At 33.6% G+C, this 23407-nt stretch overlaps 2 protein-coding genes across 2 annotated transcripts; both read right to left on the bottom strand.

Annotated features, from left to right (window-relative positions):
- Positions 1-13554: 13554 nt before the first annotated feature.
- On the bottom strand, positions 13555-15351 carry LOC102667006 (uncharacterized). Its single transcript, XM_006590023.1, has 2 exons — positions 14575-15351; positions 13555-13743 (listed from the first exon to the last, which is right to left on the bottom strand). The coding sequence occupies exons 1-2, from the start codon at positions 15349-15351 to the stop codon at positions 13555-13557; spliced, it is 966 nt and encodes a 321-aa protein (XP_006590086.1).
- A 5994-nt stretch (positions 15352-21345) lies between these two features.
- Positions 21346-22587, bottom strand: LOC102666865 (uncharacterized). Its single transcript, XM_006590022.1, has 2 exons — positions 21919-22587; positions 21346-21609 (listed from the first exon to the last, which is right to left on the bottom strand). Exons 1-2 carry the CDS (start codon positions 22585-22587, stop codon positions 21346-21348), a joined length of 933 nt encoding a protein of 310 aa, XP_006590085.1.
- Positions 22588-23407: the final 820 nt, after the last annotated feature.

Here is a 23407-nt window from a genome sequence, read left to right as displayed (position 1 = left end):
CCTCAGGATATGTTGTGTAATAAACTTGTTCTGCTTGTTGTGCAAATATGAATGGGTCATATGCTTTAGTATATCTTTTTTATTGTCTTACTTCAACAATGTCATACTTTTTATCTACTCATGTCCCTATATAAGGAGTATTATCAAACCAATCACACTTGAATAGAACTAACTTCATCAATGGGATGCCAGTATACTCCAATTGAATAATATCATACAACATTCCATAAAAATCAGATTCTAGTTGACCATTAATTCCCCACACGTAAACACCATAATTTGAATAATTCGTGCCTTCATTTCAACTAATTGTTTCAAATTTGTATCCATTTATAATTTAGATAGGCCATGATTCAACTTTTCTCTTAGGTCCCCATTCCAAATTAACCAATATTGAATCTTGAATATTATTTTCTGGATTCATAACCTAAAAAATTTAACAATTAACACCATATATAACATCATATCATTATGGAAGAAATGTTATTTCAATAATATATAAGGTGTTAACCTACATATTGCTTGAACCATGCAAGAAAGTTGGATGAAATGTCTTGGTTAAGTTGAGCATCCGAAGTAGTGGGATTCAACTCCCTTAAAAAATTCTCATAAATACTGGAAAAGAGAAAACAAATTAGTCAACGTAAAAAACATAACATCATTAAAATATTAATTAGAGTTATAAAAGTATTAAAATCATCTTACTCAAAATATGGCTCAACCTCTGGACAATTTTGAAGAACATACAAGTGAGCAACATGAACATCAACTTGGTCCAAAAAATATGTTTTGGATTTACCACTCGCTCTTCCTGGATAATTGAAAATTGATATAGGATGAGAAGATGAAGAACCTTCATCCGCATCAACATTTTGCGGCATCCTAGTCCTTCTTGTTGCAATTTGATCCGGATAGTAAAATGAGGCATAGGTAGATGTCTCCTCCACTAAGTACGCTTCACAAATCGATCCCTCAACTCTAGCTTTATTCTTGGCTTTATTTTTGAGGGAGTGCAAAAACCTAAAATTAATATGAATAAGTATTTTTTTTCAAATGACTATATGTATATAATACAATGGTGTATAAATGATTACTCATTTTATACCTCTCAAAAGGATACATCCAACGATATTGGACTGGACCACCAAGTCTTGCCTCATAAGGTAAATGAACTGGAAGATGCTCCATTGAATCAAAGAAGCTTGGTGGGAATATTTGTTCTAACTTACACAACAACACAGGTATGTTATTTTCCATAATTCTTAGTTGCTCAACATTTAAAGTTGTCGAAGTTAGTTCTCTGAAAAATTGGCTAAGTTCAACAAGTGGCTTCCAAATAGGTTTTGGTAATGAGTCAAATGCAATTGGAAGCAACCGTTGCATGAAAACATGACAATCATGACTTTTCATTCCATGAATTTTTCTCTTGTTAAGATCCACACACCGACCTAAATTGGAGGCATAGCTGATGTGCCATCATTTTCTTCTATTCTCTAAACCCTTTTTGCACCATTTTAATTATTGATTGGTCTTAATTGTCAATTAATTAGGCAGTTTTATTATTTGGGCTCATTTAGCTAATTTGATGTTTTTAATCTAATTTCAGGAATTAATGAAACATTGGGCTTAATCCGGATTTTGGTTGTGGACTTGAAGAGGGCAAATAAAGCAGCGCTTACCTTAGTTAATTTCTAATTAGGAAATTTCGCAATTTTATTTTATGTTGTTCAGTGTTTATTTCGTTTTGGGGCCAGAGTATTGTAATAGGGCCCAGTGACTTTGAGTGACTCTTTTTAAATAGTTGCCTTGGGATTCGTGCAGGGCATTCTATTATGCTATGCTATTTTCATTATTCAGAGCTTTGGTTTTAGGTTTTCACGTTTTTCTGTTCCCTCGTTACAGTTTTCGTTCTTAATGCAAATTTCTGTTTTCTGTTTCTAATTACGAGTTCATTCTTGCTTCTTCTTCTACTTTCATTTACGTTTCTGTTCATTTACGTTTCTGCTTCATGTTTCATTTGCGTTTTCTGTTTAAATCCATGGAAGGCTAGATTTTCTGGTGTTGTTTCCTTTTGAGGACGAAGCCCAACTCTCTTTGAGGTTTCGTTTGTAATGTGGTTTCCTGGCAGTTTTCCCTTCACCAGTTATCCCAAATTTCGTGAATATTAATTAGTGCACGCTTCGTGTTCGATTAATTGCCTCTGAGCCTAACTTGCGTTCATGCTTAATGGACGAAGGGCTAACTGGTGTATGTGGTGCCTAATCACGTATTGAAAACCCTAAGTTGATTTTCGCTTAGTAAATTGAAATAGGGTTGGATTAAGTGGTTGACTGTTAGGGACGAATTCTCCATAACCCAGGATAAGAGAGTGGCTTCTGAATCAGAGGAAACAACCCGTTTTTAATATTAGTAGTTTCGTATTCCATTTTATTTGTCTGCTCTTAAATTACCAAACAATTAACCCCCCCCCCCCCCCATCGTTACTGTTACTGCAAGTATATTATGAACATTTGGCTTGTCACTGCTCGTTGGGAAACGACCTAGGATCACTTCCTAGTTACTGCATTTTCATGTTTATTTGATTCGGGTACGGCCTCGATCAATAGCCATCTGGTAACTTTAGTTCTTTGACCCATTTAAGAACAACGAGTCTTTGGGATTTGGTCATTGCATAAGCTGCCTTTGGTTTAAAGAACTTGTCACGACCAACATCTACCAGCTCAAGCTCCTTCCAATTACATATTTCTTCTAAATCCATTCGAGCATTGTGTGTATCCTTGCTTTTTCCATTGATGTCCATCACAATGTTAAAGACATTCATAAACACATTTCTTTCTGTGTGCATGACATCAATGTTATGACCCAGAAGTTGGGTTTTCCAATATGGTAACAACCAAAATATACTTTCTTTCTTCCAATTATGTTCAACACCATAACCAGGAAAATCTTTTTCTTCTTGCGACTCAAGGCAGAGCGATAAATGTGCAACTCTATTCCAAACATCAAGACTAGACAAACGTGGAGGAGGGGGTGAGGTCTCAATGCGACCCTTCTTGAATGACTTTTTATTCCTCCTATATGCATGATTAAGCGGAAGAAATTGGCGATGACAATCAAAATAACAGACCTTGTGAAAATTTAAAGTTGTGAATGCCTTTGATCGTTCCATACATATGGGACAACCAAGTCTACCAGCAGTCGTCCAACTTGACAACATCTCATAAGCTGGGAAGTCATTGATTGTCCACATCAAAGCAGCCTTCATCAAAAAATTTTGCTTCAATGACACATCAAAAGTTGGTATGCCATCATTCCATAAGGTGCATAAGTCATCTATGAGTGGTTACAAGTACACATCAATCTTGTGCCTTGGATTTGATGGACCTGGAATTAAGACAGTTAAAAACATAAATTCTCTCTTCATGCACATGCCAGGAGGAAGATTGTATGGAGTTAAAATAATCGGCCAACAAGAGTAAGTCTTCCCAAATTGACCAAAAGGACTAAATCCATCTGAACATAATCCCAATCTAACATTCCTAGGGTCCTGACTAAATTCTGGATGCATTCTATCAAAATGTTTCCACGCTTCACCATCAGATGGATGACACATGACATTCGGGTCCCTCTGATTTTCACTATGCCATCTCATGTGAGATGCAGTGGCCATTGAAGAGTACAATCATTTTAGTCTTGGAATGAGTGGAAAGTACCACATTTTTTTTAACAGGAAACTTCTTTTCAATCCCTCTCCTATTAACCGTCAAGTACCGATCACTTTTACAAAAAAAAGTAATTCATTATACTTTTATCTGAATTTTCTTTATAATACAACATGCATCCGTTCGGGCAACAATCAATTTTCAAACAACCGAGACCCAATTTCTGCACTGACCTCTTAGCTTGATAAAAATTACTAACCATAGTATTTTTTTTGGCATGGTGTTGCCCATAAGTTGAACCATACGATTAAAACACCCTTCTGACATATTATAATCAGATTTCAAGCTAAGACAGGCCAAAGAAGTTGACAATTCTGAATGATGCTCTCATCCTTCCCATAATGGTGCTTGAGCAGTTGCAAGCATATCAAAGAACTTTTGAGCTTCAGGATTAGGATTCTCCTCCATGCATTCTGTCTCAATTACACCCTGTTGTTCTATGTATTGGCCAATTGATGGTCCAGCATGATCCATGATCATTTGCTCGTAAGGATTCAATTCTTTCCTTTGCCTACCACTTTCAAAGTAGGAACCTTGCAACACTATGGGAGGAAATCATGGTAACTCTTCACCGTGGTTTGTCCACCAATAATAATTTGGCATGAACCCTTCCTCATAAAGATCTTTCATCACATCATCCACAAACTTGAAAACTTTACATTTGCATTTCTTGTAGGGACACCTTGTTTGTTCTCCTTGCATTTGAAACATGTCCTAACTACTAACAAATTGTACAAATTCAAACACTCCTTCTCTAAACTCATTTGTCCAACGTTTATTATCATCCAACCTCTGATACATCCACCTTCGATTCTCAGGAATCTCCATTGATACAAACTACCAACAACAAATCTCCATCAAGAAAAGTCAAGAAGCAAGAAAATATCATCATCAAATGAAATGTTTCGATAGTATTCAATGGAGTGTGTTCATGCAAACACACAAAAGACATACTACTATAGTGTTTGCATGGAAGTTGAAACAGTCAACTTAATGTTTATTTACTATGATTGATTTGAAACTTTAGATAAAGTAAGGTTGATGATGGAACATGGATATTGTGTATTACAAGTACCTCAATGTAGGTATAATTAGACAATGAAGAAAAAACTCCTACACAAAATTAATAAATACATTATATTTATTTTTAATAGTTAATAGGGAAAAATAGTGCAAACTTACACATGCAATGCTCTTTTTTCTAATATCATTCATGTTCCTTAATCAATTTGTGTCCCGTGATCTAAGGGCTAGCTTGGATAAGTCTTTTTTATTTTAAAAAAATAAAATTGTGTCTATTATGTGAAATTAATGAATTATAGTAGTACTATACTAGTAGAGAAAAATAAAACTATTGTTCAGAGCTTAGTTCAAATAAAGTAATTATAAATTTGCTTACATTTAATTATGAGCGTAAAAAAATATAAAATAGAAAAGAATGATTAATTTTAAATTATCTATTGAATTATCTTTAACTTAAATTTAAATATATTTAATTAAGTAATTTATTGTATCAATATTATAACATACACTGCAACAATTTAAACATGAACAAAAAAGACAAACCAAGAGAGGGGTCCAATGAGATGTGTCGACCACTGTAGCTAGTTCCTCTGCCAAGAGAGTGATTAACCTGGATACTTATTAAATTTTGATAATCTTTTATTAATTATCGCACTCAAATTTATCAGCAATAATTTGTCTAAAATTTTTGCATTTATTTTGTATGAAAAATTGTATTTGGACAGATCAACCCACAAATTATAATCAATAACTATTTAAAAGAATTATTTTCAAGGTGTTTTCTCTAACAATTAGGAACATTGTGAATTGATATCATTTCACAACCAAACATATACTCCATGCCAGTTTAATATATAAGGAATGCCAGGATATTATTCCTAAACATTAAGGAAATGTTAGCATTTTTAATCTTTTCCCCACTCTAGACATTGATTTATGTACACTTATGTCAGGATATTATTTTTGAACATCAAGTAATTTTGTTAATTATATTACCCTTAAGACCATTGCCAATAAAACTTTCATTGAAAATCATAATACTTGATGTTATCTATCGATAAACCTTTCTATTTATTCTTTTTGTTAGCCAATTATCCTAATTTTTTCTAACATGTATTTATATTTATATAATCCTAATTTTATTTGTAGTCCTGCATTGGTCTAGTGTTCAAGCAACGTGAACTGGGGTTCATGAATGAATTTTTTTCTTAGAGAAAGTCACATCATACTGTTCTAAAACACGGGAAGTGTTAACCCTACAATACCATTAATTCTACCTTTCGTTTTTTTTATTCCTTCTTTGTGCTTCCAGCATGCCAACCTAGCACACATTGCACAGTCAAACACAGAACTAAACATGTCCTAAAACATGTGAAGTGTTTTGAGTGCCTGAAATGTGTCAATCATCACGGACAAGACTGTTCTTGGCACTTCATCTACCACAAACATGAGTTTGTCTGAGATAAGGAGGACTAATTCTAAAAGATGGTTTCATAGAGGCAATTTGAGGGGTTCTTCATCACTTATCCCTACTACAAAGCACTCAAAACACACAACCAGCAAAAAAAAAATTGAAGTTCCACAACCTAGGTCTGGCAATGCAAAACTCAGAGCAAAGAAATTCCATAAAAAAATATATTTCAACATACAGCAGCAATATTTCAGTTAGCAAAAATTGTTCTAATTATATCTAAATCGGAGCAAAAGTGTTGGAAAAAACAGGGAACTCAAAACCCAAAACAGAATAAGCAAAAAAAAAAAAAAAAAAGATGAAATAACTTACTATGTAAGAGCTCCAAACCAGAAGAGAGGAAGGTATAGCGTGCACTGCAATGTAGATGAAATTTAAAAGATGAAACCCTAGGAAGAGCAAGAACTGATAACTTTTATTCTCATTCTTTTCTTTCTTTCTAAAAGCACTGTACAATAACCTTTACTCTTTCTTGTCTTTCTTTCAAAAAGCACTAGACCTTTACTCTCTTTCTTTCAAAAAGCACTACACTACTTTTCACGTTTTTTTGTGTGTTTCTTTGTTTTGTTTTTTCATTTTCTTTCTTTTATTTTTTCTTTTCATCATTTTTGACGTCATTTTCTTTTTCTTTTCTTTTGTTTTCTCTGTGTTTTTTCTTTTCTTTTTTATCTCTTTTTTTTATTTTCTCTTTATTATTATTATTATTGTTGTTGTTGTTATTATTATTATTATTATTATTATTATTATATTTAAATTCTTTTTTTTCACATTTAGCTTCTTTTTTATTTCTTTTCTTGTAGTGTTCTTTCTTCCTTCCTTTTTCTTTCTTTTCTTTCTTTTATTTTTTTTCTTTTCATCATTTTTTATGTCCTTTTTCTTTCTAAGGTTCGAATTGAAATAAAAAAACTGAACAACCATGGTGAAGTGTTAATTAAACTAACCAAGTTGTGCTTGTCTTCAAAGTACTCAGGTTCGGATTGAGGCTTGGAGGTCTTGGCTCGTTTAGCTCGAGGCTGAGCTTTGGGCTTGTTATCTTCGGGTGCATCGTGTTTGGCTTCTTGACCCTGCTTCATCTTTCTCTTAGCTCCTCTCCTCATTGTGCTCGCTAGAACCAAATAGGGAAGAAAGAGAAATAGGGTTTGGCTTTGGGAGGTGAACGCTGAATAAAAGGCGTTGGATCTGATTCATGGTTGCCAAATATTTCTCTTTCATTGGCGCTTCATTTTCCCTTTCTTCATCAAATATTTTCTATTTTTAAAATATTTATTTATGTAATTTGTTGACCGTATTTTTATCTATATTATAATAAATAACATGAAATTCTTAATATAAATAAAAAATATTATCACTAAATTAGAAACATTATTTTAAAAGATAAATATAATATATAAAATAAAAAACTTATATAAATATGCATATTCTAATATATGTGAATATTATTTTTTTACATATATTAAGGTTAAGATATTTTTATTATTTATTAAAATAGTGTTTTTTTTATTTCTATTTAACTTTATTTAATCAAGTGGTTAATTTTCTTAAAGAATTAAATTATATAGTAAATAAATGTACTTAAATAAAATGAGAAAATTTTTCTATTTTTAAAATATTTATTTATGTAATTTATTGACAGTATTTCTATTTATGTTATAATAAAAAATATGAATTTCTTAATATAGATAAAAAAATATTGTCACTAAATCACAAACATTGTTTTAAAAGATAAATATAATATATAAAATAAAAAAATTTATATAAATATACCTATTCTAATTTATGTGAATAGTATTTTTTACATATATTAAGATTAAGTTACTTTTATTATTTATCAGAACAACATTTTTTATATATATTTAACTTTATGTAATCAAGTGGTTATTTTTTAAAAAAATTAAATTATATAGTAAATAAATGTACTTAAATAAAATGAGAATATTTTCTATTTTTAAAATATTTATTATGTAATTTATTGACAGTATTTTTATCTATGTTACAATAAGTAACATAAATTTCTTAATATAGGTAAAAAAAATATTGTCACTAAATCAGAAACATTATTTTAAAAGATAAATATAATATATAAAATAAAAAAACTTATATAAATATACCTATTCTAATTTATGTGAATAATACTTTTTACATATATTAAGATTAAGTTATTTTTATTATTTATTAGAATAGTATTTTTTATTTATATTTAACTTTATGTAACCAAGCGGTTATTTATTAGAATAGTATTTTTTATTTATATATAAGTTATTTTTATATTCTAATTTGCCTGGCCTGAATTCCAACATGAAAAATGGAAGGTGAGTTTGTATGAAATTCATGTGCGTTCTCGTCATTTTTGTAATAAAAAATATGAAAACATTAATTGCGGTTTTCTTTTTAAAACATTTACCTACAGATTTATTAGGGCTTTATAGTTTACAAGTTTACTTTCAAACTGTTACCATGCTTTATTTTGCACTTTTATTCTATTCTCAATATAAAGGATTTATTTTCCCCTGCATAAATTGCAATACAGGTAAGTTCTTTTCTGTTCAAATACAAACTCACAACTAATGGACCAATGTCAACAAGAATGCTATTCAAGATTTAAGATTGTATATAATTCATAACCCTTTATTCTTAACCATTTACATTGGCTATTGTTCAATAAACTTGCACATAAATACTTGAATTCCCTTATTCTCTATTTCTAGGGATGGTATTATTGTGAGAAAGTTGATGGAGGAATCAATTTTCATGTGTGTAGTCTGAAGGAAGGAACACTTAACTGGGAAATGTTGCAATTCAAGCCAAAATTTCCACGTCAAGTATTGCTTTGCAGAGTAAGTAATAGTTATATCATTCATTGAGAGCTTTGTCACTGGTGCTCTTGTAAATTTAGTTGGAAGAGAGCATGGTTACGCATTGCCAATAAAATTTGGTTTGTTTGTTAGCTGGTTCACTAGCATTCTATTTCTACCTTTCATGAAGTAAATTTTTCTTTCTTTCTCGGTATCATTTATTTATTTATTTTTAAATTTTTGCTCAGGTTGGGGAATTTTATGAAGCTTGGGGAATAAATGTATGTATTCTTGTTGAATATGAGGGTTTAAATCCTTTTGGCGGTCTGCAATCAGATAGTATCCCGAGAGCTGGTTGTCCTGTTGTGGTATTTTTATTTTTGTCGGCAAACTTTTATATTGATGCTGCCATTTGTTTTGGTTATTTTCTTTTCTCATGAAATTTAATTTTTATATTGATAATTGTGAATGAACTTCTTATATGTATAATAATCACTTTCTTCCTTTCTTTGGTCAAAGAATCTTCGACAAACTTTAGATGATCTGACACAAAGCGGTTATTCAGTGGTGAGTATAACAATTAATCAATGCTCTACCATTTTTTTATGCTGTTTAAATTTTTATCCCTCCATGACTGAACTTATGCTATCTTTTGTTGTCCATCTGTTTGTAGCATTCTTCAAAATGAAACCCAAATGGACTAATCCCTATTTACTCACATATGTTGTTTGTAAATTCTCATAGTGCCTGCCATCTTACCAGTCTATGAGTACATGCTGCTAATAAATTTTGGTCTCAACACTGCATTGTGGAGGAGGCAGGCTCAGGGCCCAACTCAAGCTCGATCCAGGAAATGTCTCTTTATATCTGGGTATGTACAACATTTTCTATATGTCAATGGCCTCTGTTTGGGGGTGTGTCATCAATTGATAGAGCTTGTTGTGGTTATCAGTGAGGAAAAGAAACTTGTCTTTTTTGCTAATGTTTGTTTTATTTGTGAGTTGAAAGTTGATGATTTGTGGATTTAATAGATTAAAAGAAGGAAGGGGCATATGGACAGAGGTTAAGGCATCATCCATAACAGACAGAAATCCAACTTGAAATTGAAAATAAGCAATATGGTTATTGGAGTAAGTATTACAACTTCTATAACTGTGAACTACAGTGTTTGAATATAGCTTCTCTACAGTTAGTTCCAATTACTTCAGATTTCTCTATGGTTATTGCTTAGCTGTAATTGAGTCAACTTACCTACCTTACATAGTTGGGTTTTGTATGGATGAGATCAGTTTTATGAAATAATAAAATGTCATTTTCAGAATTCTTCTTTCACTTTCTCTAATTTTTCTTGAGCTTTCAAGTTGGTTGTTATAATTATGATAATAATATATTGGTTGATTTAAAGGCACAGTTAATCATGGTCTGTTGTTTCAACCAGCAAATTCAGCTCTGCCCCTTGCTCTCCATGCCTACCGTGATGTTGATTAGGCATTTAACCTGAGATGTTGGAATCTTCACATATGTGTCCTGCGTATTTCTTGGTCCTAACCTAGTCTCATGGCGGTCTAAGAAACAAACCTTGGTGGCCCAATCGAGCATGGAGGTAAAGCATTTCTGTTTGACACGCAACAGAAAAAAGTATTATGGCTGCAGTCTCTTTTCACAGAACTTGGGGTTGAATTTACTGTTGATAAATATTTGTGTTTTAATTTAAAATTTATAAATATATATTAATTACATTAATTCTATTTTATAAAATAAAATATTTATTTTAGATTTTCTTAAGATTTTGTTTTAATGAGTTAACAATTTGTTAAGGTTGTTTTGATACCTCTAAGTTGTTATCTAACAGTCATATTTTCCAACGGTCATATTATTCTGTTGTTGTATAAATGCTTATATATATCTTTCTTCCTCTCTAGAGAGAGAATACCGACAGAGCTACGGTCTCATCTCTTTCTCCCAAAATTTTATATTTCTTCTCTTATAAAATAATTTATTTCTTGAGAGTAAGAGCATTGGTGTTCATAAGGTTCAGGGATTCTTTCGCTGCACACGATCGGAACCAACGGGTTGTCGTATCTTGGGAGAGGAGCGCAATCAAAATTTCTTACCCGTGCAGTGGGGGCGTTTTCTCTCTAAGGAAAACGTTTACGCGCTTCAACCCAGGCTATTTAATTCTTTCCCTTAATTTATTTTTTCCTTGTGCTTATTATATGTTATAATGCATTATTCATGTGTTGTCAATTAAATTTATTTTGCTACTGTTGTTTTGTTATTTAATTCAAGATTGTGCATCTTCTTCGTATTTATTTTATTTCATTTTTTTATTTTATTTTTCTAACATTTACTACACCCACTATCCTATGTGCCAATCTCAGTACTATGTCACTGTTGGAAGAAGAAGAAGATTTTATTTCATTTGGCACACAAAATACAAGAGTATGATCCCCTATTTGTACTAAAATAGAGTGACCACTCACATAATTTGCTTATTCAAGAATACTAAATGCTCACATAATTGCTTATTCAAGACTTTGTAACTTACAACCTTACAACTTTCATCTTCCACAATTTAAGGCTCATAAAACTTGTTATTATTATTTTTCTAATTAATATCTAACATCCTCCCTTAATTGGAAAATTCTTCTGCACACCAAGTCTTGCTCGCAATCTTCGAAAATCTTCAAATTTGAGAGGCTTGGTGAAAATATCCGCAACTTGATCTTAAGTTTTCACATGTGTCAATTCTACTTCTTTCTTTGTAATGAACTCTCTAATGAAATGATACCTTGTATCTATATGCTTACTTCGTTCATGGAACACCGGATTCTTGGCAAGCTCTTGTGCAGATCTATTATCAACATAGATCTTTGTGCTTTCCTTTTGCAACAACTGAAGTTCCTCCAACGATCTTCTTAGCCAAATGGCATGACATGTGCAAGAAGTTGCAGCTACATACTCGGCTTCACAAGTAGAAAGTGTCACAATGCCTTGCTTCTTAGAACTCCATGTAAAAACACGATCACCCATAAAAAATACAAATCCGGAAGTACTTTTTCTATCATCAATATCTCCGGCAAAATCACTATCATAAAATCCCACAAGCTTATAGTTATTGGAGGGAGAATAAAATAATCCAAAATCAATTGTACCTTTCAAGTAACGAAGAATTCTTTTTGCGGCTTTTAGATGAGGAGAGGTAGGAGCCTCCGTAAAGCGACACACAACTCCCACCGCATATAGAATATCGGGCCTTGTATTGGTTAGATACCTTAAACTCCCCACAAGACTCTTGAAAACCGTGGAGTCTACCTTCTCTCCTTCATCAAACTTTGATAACTTCAAGCCACCTTCCATAGGTGTGTTCACGGGATTGCAATCAAGCATATTAAATTTCTTCAACACTTCTTTTGTGTAGCTTTCTTGTGAGACAAAGATACCATTCTCCATTTGCTTCACTTCCATTCCCAAGTAATATGACATGAGTCCCATATCTGTCATATCAAATTCACGAGACATAGACTCCTTGAAGTCTTCAAACAAATTTGGGTTATTGCCGGTAAAGATAAGGTCATCCACATAAAGACAAATAAATAAGACATCACCATTATTAAAAGTTTTAACATAAAGAGCATACTCATTTTGACAACGAACAAGCCCATTGTCTTGGAAGTACTTGTCAATGCGAGTATTCCATGCCCTCGGTGCTTGCTTTAGACCATACAACGCCTTGTTCAATTTCAAGACTTTTCCTTCTTGACCTTCGATGACAAAACCCATTGGTTGTTCAACATAGACATCTTCTTCAAGATAGCCATTTAGAAATGCTGATTTTACATCAAGCTGAAAAATTCTCCACTTCATTTAAGCTTCCAAGGAAATAAGAATACAAATGGTTTCCATGCGGGCAACCGGTGCAAACACTTCATCATAATCAACTCCATATTTTTGCTTATAACCTTTAGCTACAAGTCTTGCTTTGTGTCTCTCAACCTCTCCTTTTGCATTCTTCTTGATTTTGAACACCCATTTGACTCCAATTGCTTCATGACCATTGGGAAGGCTTGATAACTCCCAAGTGTTGTTCTTCTCAATGGCTTTGATTTCTTCTTCCATGGCTTGTCTCCACCTTTTGTCTTTCATTATTTCATCAAAGTTTAAGGATTCACTATCAATAAAAAGATAAAACAAATCATTTATAACTTCAGTCTCATCATATAATTCTTGAATATTTCTCATTCTTCTTGGCCTTTCACTTGAACTCCCTTCGGAAGATGATGAGGCTTCATTGGTTGAAGGAGTTGGTGAAAGTGCTGGAGTTGAATCATTTGGAGTCAAGGCTTCTTCATCTATTTCTTCAAAGTACGGGAAAAAAATCATAAGTGTCTTCTTTCTCCTCCCAATTCCATGTGCCTTCTTCATAGAACTCGACATCTCAGCTCACAATTGTCTTTCCATTGTTTGGATTATACAATTTGTAGCCTTTTGAGCTTGCATCATAGCCAATGAACACATGTTTCTCACTCCGATCATCAAGCTTGAATCATCCTTGGTCGGGTACATGAGCATATGTAATGCTCCCAAATACTCTCAAGTGATCAACTCTTGGCTTCACTCCACTCCATGCTTCTTGTGGTGTTTGATCTTTGACATTCTTTGTTGGGGAGCGATTGGACAAATAAATGGCACATGCAACAGCTTCGGCCCAAAATTCCTTTGGCATATTTTTAGCCTTCAACATACATCTAGTCATATTAAGAATAGTTTTATTTTTTCTCTCCGCTACCCCATTTTGTTATGGAGATCTAGGAAACATTAGAGGGCGACGAATCCCATATTTTTCACAAAATTCATTAAATTCTTTTGATGTGAATTCGCCACCTCTATCGGATCTTAGAGCTTTGATTACATAACCACTCTCCTTTTCCACAAAAGCTTTAAAAATTTTAAAAGCTACAAATGCCTCAGATTTTTGCTTTAGAAAATAAACCCAAGTCTTTCTACTATAATCATCAATAAAAAACAAGAAATATTTATTGTTACCACATGAAGGAGGATTGATTGGGCCACACACATCGGTGTAAACAAGTTGGAGAGGCTCCTTTGCTCTTGAATTAGCTTCTTTTGGAAAACTCCTTCTTGCATGCTTTCCAAGGAGACATGCTTCACACAATTGATTAGGATGGTTGATGTGAGGCATCCCTTTCACCATCTTCTCCTCTCCTAAGGATTTTAGTGCTCCAAAATTCAAGTGTCCAAATCTCATATGCCAACACCATGATTCATCTTTTATGCTAGCCTTCAAACATTTTGCTTCATTGGTTTTAATGTTCAAAGTGAACATTCTATTTCTTGACATAAACACCTTGGCAATCAAATTAGAATTTTGATCTCGAAGCCATAAACAACAATCTTTCATATGAATTTCATACCCTTTTTCAACAAGTTGTCCCAAAATCAAAATATTGCTTTTTAGTTTAGGAACATAGTAAACATCCGTGATTAATTTGTGAGCACCATCTTTTAAAGAAATTAAAATGATACATTTTCCTTAGATTTGCACCTTGGAAGAATCTCCAAAAGAAACATTTCCTTTCACCTTCTCATCAAGTTCCACAAATTTCTCTTTGCATCCACACATGTGATTGCTTGCTCCATTGTCAAGATACCATAAGCATTTGTCTTCCTTCTCACCATTATTAAGTGATAGTAGTAGTGTTGACTCTTCAACTTCTTTATCTTCTTTATCATCAACAAGATTGACCTTCTCTTCAACATTTGTTCTACACTCCCAAGAGTAATGGCCATATTTATGACAATTAAAACATTCAACATTAGATTTATCATACCTCCTTTCATATGCTTTTTCATAATTGTTTCTACCTCTTCCTCTTCCTCCTCCACGACTTCTAGTGGATTGATGGCTCCTCCATTCATTATTGTCAAAATTATCACGATCTCCTCTTCCTCCTCTTCCTTGGCCATGACCACGTCCACGACTACGTCCTCTTCCACGTCCACGTGCTTTTTGACTACTTTCTCCTCCATTTTCTTTCAAAGAAGCTTTGGCTTTGAGGACTTGCTCCAATGGCTCATCATGTCTTCTATTGAACCTTTCTTCATAGGCTTGAAGAGAACCAATCAATTGATCTATGGTCATTGAGTCTAAATCCTTAGACTCTTCAATAGCACAAACCACATAATCAAATTTAGCGATTAAGGACCGAAGGATCTTTTCCACCACACGAACATCTTCCATATTTTCTCTATAACGCTTCATTTGGTTCACAATAGCCAACACCTTGTTGCCAAAATCTGAGATAGATTCAGATTCCTTCATATGCAATGATTCAAACTCTCTACGTAGAGTTTGTAGGCGCACCTTTTTTACCTTATCAACACCTTCCAGGGAGGTTTTCAAAATCTCCTATGCTTCTTTGGATGTGGTTGCATTTGACACCAACTCAAACATAGCTTCATCCAAACCTTGATGAATGAAAGTAAGTGCTTGTTGATCCTTCTTCTTCGACTTCAACAAAGTCTCTTTCTCATTTGGTGACAAAATAGCCTCATTTTGAGGTTGGGTATAACCTTTTTCTACAATCTCCCATGCATCTTGAGAACCTAACAAGGCTTTCGTGCGACGACACCAATTATCATAATTCTCTTTGGTAAGACGAGTGAATTGAAACATACTCAAGCCATTGCTTGCCATCTCTCAACTCACAAAGTATTTCTCTCTCAACTCATAAAGTGTTTCTCTCTCAACACTCTAGAACTCAAGCTCTGATACCACTTTGTTGGAAGAAGAAGAAGATTTTATTTCATTTGGCACACAAAATACAAGAGTATGATCCCCTGTTTATACTAAAATGGAGTGACCACTCACATAATTTGCTTATTCAAGAATACTAAATGCTCACATAATTGCTTATTCAAGACTTTGTAACTTACAACCTTACAACTTTCATCTTCCACAATTTAAGGCTCATAAAACTTGTTATTATTATTTTTCTAATTAATATCTAACAGTCACCAGCTCGTAATCCCTTTCTTCATGTTAGAACAAAGCATGTGGGACTTGTCCTATTATTTGTAAGGAAGGTGAACAACCAAAGCTTTCATCTCTATTATGTTTCTGCTCTAGACAAATGTACTCACATTCTAACTGAACCAAAGCTGTCACACCTCCATTTTAGAGAACTTCAACAAAAACTCAGTTTTTTTTTTGTTTTTATCAATTCTCGGATCAGCCCCTCTTGAGTTTGAGGGGGAGTATTGGAGTGATGTCACATTACTGCTGTTACTCTGTTAGTATTTTACAACTTTAACCTATGGTGTTTAGTTGTGACTTCTCTATAATTTCTACTGTTAGGTGCAATTACTTTAGATTTGTCTAAGTTATTGTTGAGTTGTAACTGAGCTTAACTATGTAACTATATACATTTAGGTTTTGTATAGATCAATTTTTTGAAATTGTGAAATTACATTTTCAGATCTATAGTTTCAGCTCTCTATCTAAATTCTTCTTTCTTTGATTTTTCTCACACTTTTTTACAATTTTTACTCTGCTATTTTGTACTCTTTTAATGTTGGCTTAACTGCAAATTTAGTCCCCCTATTTGATTCAAATTTTGAATTTTGTCCCCCTATAATTTAATTTACAGATTGAGTCCCCCATTTTTTGCAGTCCCTTATTTCAGTCCCGAAGCCCGAAATTGGATGTTAACTGTTACTTGCGAACGTGGACTGCCACGTGTCCGGCTTTGATTGAACAACATTTCGGTGCACACTTTTAACCATTTGTGGTAATTACCTCAACCCTCATTGGTAATTACCTCGGACAAGTTGTTTGTCCTTGAGCTTATCCTTCTTCCTGGAACTCGAAACCATGAAATCTCAAATTCATAGCACGAACCCGAAGTGAATCCTTAAAGAGTGAGACTTGTGAGGTGTTAGAGTCATTGTTCACCACTACTAGAAAAATGCAATTTAGCAATCGAAATTAGCGACCAAAAATTTTCGATCTCTGTTAGCGACCGAATTAGCAACTACACAGTTAACGTTGCATTTCGCGACTGAATTTGCGACCGAAATTGGTCATGATGTTTAACTTGGGTCAACGACTGAATTTGCGACCGAAATGAAAGGTCGCTGAAAACTTCAGTGGCTATTTCGGTTGCTGAATATGTTAAAAAACAAAATTACTTTAGCCACCGAAGTAGCGACCGATATGTAATTGAAGATAACAACCGAAGATGTTTCGGTCGCTTAATGAAGATTATAGCGACCGAAATTAATTCGATCGTTATGCGTATTTCTGTTTTGAGATTAGTGACCGAATTAGCGACTAAAATTTCTTTATTCTATATAAGTGAAGTAAAAAAATATTGTATTTATTATAAATATATAATATACTTAAATATATTTTATACTAGAAAAATATTCAAATTAGTATATTAGTAATATTTTTCAATTAAGAAATTAGTATTTACAATATTTGATATAGATAAATAAGGCATGCTTATCATTAGTCTTTTAATTTGTGCTTTTTACAAAATAAATATTTAAAAATGATAATAAATACCCTTTATAGTCTGAAAATATATGATAATGAAAATTTATAAAATTAGGTAATTCAAAATATAAGATATAAGTGTAACACGAGAATTATTCAATAAGTTTAAATATGACATAAGTAAAATTTATGCATTGATAAAGACCCAATTTGACTTTAGTACAACATGTGCATTGAGCAAGACCCAATAAGATGCAATGCGTAACATATGTATTCACTAAAATCCCAAATTTACTTTGATTTAAGGCTTAATTGCAAAATATGTCCCCCTATTTTACCTATAATTTCACCAAATTAGTCCTCCTATTTTTTAATTCCCATTTGAGTCACTGATTTTAACTAGGGGTGGATAAAGAGGCTCGGGTTCATGAATCAGAGAGCAAGGTTTGTGGTTCGCGCAAGCCACAAACCATTTTTTTTATAAAATCCATGGCTATGCAAGATTTTGGGTCCGTCCAACATAATCCGCAAGCTGTGTGGGTTTGGACGACGGGATTCATGGGTTGACCCGCAAACCCACAACTACTAACCAAGGCCAACTCAAACTAAATTAATCCTAAAAGCCTAATCCAAAATTTCTTTTGATTTATGTTGAAAATTGATTTGGTTGTATTAAAAATTTTGTAATTGAGTATTTGTTAGAGATTTATTAAGATTTTTTAAAAAAATATATATAATTGAGTGTAATTGACTTTTTTTAAAGAGAAAAAACTATATTTATTTTCAAATTTAAGTGTTTCTTTAAAAACTAGGCCTGCGAGGCGAGTGCGGACTAATGTATTAAGTTTGTGTAAGAGTGCGAGACAGAGTGGTCCGTCTGCTACCATTGTGGGCTTATGTCGGGCGAGACGGCCTGCTTACCCACACCTAATTTTAACCGTTGATGGTTAAATTTCAAACATTGATTATAATAAAAAGTTGACTAACATTTTCTTAAAAAAATAAAAATTTTAAAAATGTTTGAGGAAGGACGAGAACCATGATGTTTAGAATGAGAAACACACTCTTTTATGACGACATAAAAGTGATCATTTGAATATTTGATACAAAATATGATATTAATATAAATTTTATGCAAAAATAGTTCAAATTCAATTTTTGTATTTATTATATTTTTATAATCTTATATATTATCTTTTAATACATAACATATAAGATTAAATTATATTTTCACATAAATAAGAATATGTATATTTATATAAGTTTTTTTATATATTATATTTATCTTTTAAAATAATATTTCTGATTTAGTGACAATATTTTTTATCTATATTAAGAAATTCATGTTATTCATTGTAATATAAATAAAAATAATGTCAATAAATTACATAAATCAATATTTTAAAAATAGAAAATATTCTCATTTTATTTAAGTACATTTATTTACTATATAATTTAATTCTTTTAAAAAATAATCACTTGGTTACATAAAGTTAAATATAAATAAAAAATACTATTTTAATAAATAACAAAATTAACTTAATCTTAATATATGTAAAAAGTACTATTCACATAAATTAGAATAGGTATACTTATATAAGTTTTTTATTTTATATATTATATTTATCTTTTTTCTTTTGAATCAAGGAACTTTTATTAATTCAAAAAACCAAAATTACAATGCCATCAAATGATCCTGCCATCAACAAGGACAAAAGGACAAAAAGAGGAAAAAACTCAAAACATCATGAAATGAGCTATGTGAGATTTCAGTTTATTGTTATACCACCCTCTATAAACTATATTATCTATAATATAATCAACTATTGTTCGTATTATCTATAGTTTCTTCAAAAATCTTAGCATTGCGGTGTTTCCAGATGCCATAGACACTCTCAGTCATCGCCAGCTTTAGAATAGAGGCCTTATGTCCCTTTCCTTTACCGTGCCTAATAATCCATTTTAGCTCTTCATTCCATTCCTGAGGATGATGCTTTACCTGAATCCACTCAAGGACTTGTTTCCACACATCACCAAGGACACTACATCCAAAGAAAAGGTGATCATGGGATTCTGGTCCCTCACAGAAGCAACAAATCTTATCACCTAGCATTCCAAATCTTAGCAAATGATCTTTTGTGGGTAGCCTACCGTGGCAGGCTTGCCATAGAGTCATTAAAGCGCGAGGTCTAGCAGGGTTACCACACAAAAGTCTATTCCACACAACCTCATTCGAGCCTTCACATCGCATCTTCAGATACAGTGTCTTCATACTGAATTTTCCCTTATCCTTCTGGTCCAAATCACTCTGCATATTATTAATATGAACTCTTTGATTGAGAATGGATCTCATAATCCAAGACTGAGTTGTCTTCTATGGAATCTCCATTATACTTTGATTTTTTAAATAGTAGATATGTATCCACTTTACCCACAAATTATCTACCTTCTCACTAAGACTCCAAAGTAGTTTCATCATAGTGACATGATTCCACGTTTGGAGGTGAATAACATTCAAACCCCCATATTTCCTAGGCCTGCAGACATTAGTCCAGGCTACAGGACTTTTACGACTTTTGTCAACACCACCTGTCCAAAGGAAAGTCCTACAAGTAGTATTAATTTTATGGATAACAAACTTAGGCAACGGAAAACATTGCATCCAGTAGTTTGCTATGGAAAAGGTAACACTCTTAATGAGTTGTAGCCGGCCTGCATAACTCAACAACTTATTACTCCAATGATTAATCTTTCCAGTTATTCTATCAACTAGACTGAGATAATGAGAAATAGACAACTTCTTACTAGTCAAGGGTACACCTAAGTATTTGAAAGGGAGGGGCCCCTCTTTAAAACCTGTCAGCTTCATAATATCAGTCTTCATAGGAGCATCAACCCCCCCAAAGTAAATATTGCATTTACTCGAGTTTACCAGTAAACCAATTGTTTCAGAGAAGGTATTCAAGGTCTGCATCAACATCTCTACTATCTGCAATCTCCTCTGGCAAAAAGCAAGACATCGTCAGCAAAGGCCAAATTAGTAATATTTAGCTTTTCGCATTTGGAATGATGATTGAAATCAGGATTCCTTTGCATCTTGTGGAGGAGTCTATTTAGATATTCCATGATAATAACGAACAACACCGGGGATAAGGGGTCCCCTTGCCGTATGCCCCTATTAGCTTTCATACATTTGGTGTAATTACCATTGATATTAAACCTGTAGGTGACGGAAGTGACAGTAAGCATAATCCACTTAACAAATTGTTTAGGAATACCTGTTTCCAGCAGAATAGTTTCTAGAGCAAACCAGTCCACCATGTCATACGCTTTCTGAAGGTCTAATTGAATCATGCATCGGGGGGTTCCATTCTTCCTAGCATACCCTCTTATAAGCTCATAGGCCAGCAGAATGTGATTATGGATCTGCTGTCCAGGAACAAAGGCCGCTTGACACGGACTTACAATACTATTCAAAACTTTTCCAAGCCTAGCTGTAAGTATTTTTGAGATAATCTTATATAAGATAGTGCATCCTGCAATCGGTCTATAGTCTTTCACAGAGACAATCTTCTCATGCTAGGGAATATGAGTTACAATAGTGCAGTTAAATGCCTTAAGCAATCTATCATTATTGAAAAAGTCATATACTGCATTATTGATATCATCTTTGATAGTATCCCAACTGGATTTAAAGAATTTTGCCCCGGATCCGTCAATACCGGGAGACTTCAAATCGCCTATACCATTCAGCACTTTTAGGATTTCCTGATCACTGACTGGGGCAACAAGAAGCTGTCGTTGCTCCATTGAAAGTTACCCACCTCTTCGCATAGCATTTGCATCTATATGCTTCAGATTGGTAGATTTTTTCCCCATCAGCTCACCATAAAACTCCAGGACCATATTCTCAATATCTTCCTGAGTTGCACAAACTGTACCATCAATCTTCCTTAGCATGTTCATCCCTTTAGCATTAGCCCTCGATTTAACGGTTGCGTAGAAAAATGAATTGTTGCCATCACCTAATTTTAGCCAATCAATCTTCGCCTTCTGCCTAAGAACATTTTCCTCAAGTTCCTGAAAGTAAATAAGTTCATCAGTGTACTTTTTTACCTTAGCAATATTGGTACTATTCATCAGGTCGATGGAGAGATCAAGTTGAGCCTACTGCAGGTTCCCCCTGGCTTGGAGAATATTCTGTTTGAGATGCATCAGTGGTTTACTTAAATTTCTCAGAACTGGCTGTAGACGCTTTAATTTTTCCCAGACCAGGAACATAGGTCTGCCTGTGATTGGCTCTCTCCAGCTGGTCGAGACTGCATCATTGTAACCATCCAGATCGACACTTCATTAATGAATTTGAAGTGGGATTTTTTTCAGAATTACCCTATCGCGGTGTTGCAGCCATAGAAGAGCGTGGTCTGAGACATTTGGGGGCATGATGTGAAGGTTCACATCCAGATTGTTCTGAAACCATGAAACGTTTGCCATAACTCTATCAATTCTCGAGTAAATGGTGCCTTCTACATGCTTATTTGACCAAGTAAAATAGTCTCCTTGACTATCCATTTTGGCCAGACCAGTCTGCTCAAGCATATCAGAAAAATCAGTATATTCGGCTTCCGTCACCATTTTACCTCCTATGCGATCTTGAGCTTTTGTGACATTATTATAGTCACCTATCAGGCACCATGGACCTTGCTGGTGGCTATGCAAAGTCACAATATCCTTCCATAGACTTCTACGATTCTCAAGCTTATTTAATGCATAAATCGCAGTGAGCCAATATCTAAAAATCCCATCCAGACCATACACACCGCAGTGCACCAACTGGCTAGAACTATGGACAAATTTTAGGTCTATTCTATTGTTATCCCAGCACAGCCAAATACGCCCATTATCATGATCAACATAATTATCAAGATACATACCTTTGAACCTTAGTTTTTTCCTAATATTTGTAGCTTTTGATTTCTTCACTCTAGTTTCAATTAGTACAATAATCATTGGATCAAGCTGTAGGAGACGGGAGCTAATCTCCTTTAGCTTGCCCATTTTGTTCAGCCCCCGAACGTTCCAAGCGACGATCATGTACCACAGTCTCGAATCACTAAAGGGCCATTCGAAACCCTTAGTGTCTCAAAACCATTCTTGCAATTGATAGGTGATGGAGTTCCTTCATTCTGCTTTGTTTTTCCTCTATCCTTCCTTGTACTGGGAACCACGCTCCAGTCCTCAAGAGTATCATCTGGGTGCTTTTCTTTTGGCTCAGTTGGCGTCACTTTGTCTGGCACAGTGACAATATTTAGTGACAATATTTTTTCAAATAATGTTTCTGATTTAGTGACAATATTTTTTATCTATATTAATAAATTCATGTTATTTATTGTATTATAGATAAAAATATTATCAATAAATTACATAAATAAATATTTTAAAAATAGAAAATATTTTCATTTTATTTTTTATATAACTAGAGTTTTGTCCGTGTGAACGCTCGGGCTCATACTTCTATTTAGTCACTTTGTCTTATATTGACTTCAAGAAGAAGATTAAGTCCCTCGGGTACAAATCATTCATGTGCTTATGGTATAAGGACCCCAGAAAAGCACTGAGTAGAGGGTGATTGACACATCCTAAAAAAAGTTGAATGATGTCGAGGATGACGACGTTGTTGTAATTGATGGAGTAGAGGCTCAGGTTGAAGCTGTGGCGGAGGGTGAAGTAAAGCAGTGGTGGAGGGTGAAATTATGGCTGAGGGCAAGTTGATCAACAGGCTTTGGTTGAGGTTCAGGTGGAGGTTGAGGTCCAAGTTGGTGAACAAGGTTTGGTGGAGGTACGGGTGGAGCCTGTAGGGGAGACTAATGTTCAAGCT

The sequence above is a fragment of the Glycine max genome, chromosome 10 (assembly GCF_000004515.6).
Source record: "Glycine max cultivar Williams 82 chromosome 10, Glycine_max_v4.0, whole genome shotgun sequence".
NCBI classification, from domain to species: domain Eukaryota; kingdom Viridiplantae; phylum Streptophyta; class Magnoliopsida; order Fabales; family Fabaceae; genus Glycine; species Glycine max.
This window is presented reverse-complemented; position numbering and strand designations above follow the sequence as displayed.

Bases quoted from the DNA above. Each gene is read 5' to 3' on its own strand.
- LOC102667006 (XM_006590023.1), bottom strand. From the start codon at position 15,351: ATGAAGGAATCTGAATCTATCTCAGATTTTGGCAACAAGGTGTTGGCT. The intron at 13,744-14,574 runs GTGCAAATCTAA...TGTATGTTGAAG, and splicing joins CTTTTGGAGATTCTTCCAAG to GCTAAAAATATGCCAAAGGA.
- LOC102666865 (XM_006590022.1), bottom strand. From the start codon at position 22,587: ATGGGCAAGCTAAAGGAGATTAGCTCCCGTCTCCTACAGCTTGATCCA. The intron at 21,610-21,918 runs GTAATTCTGAAA...ATTTACTTTCAG, and splicing joins GGCTGCAACACCGCGATAGG to GAACTTGAGGAAAATGTTCT.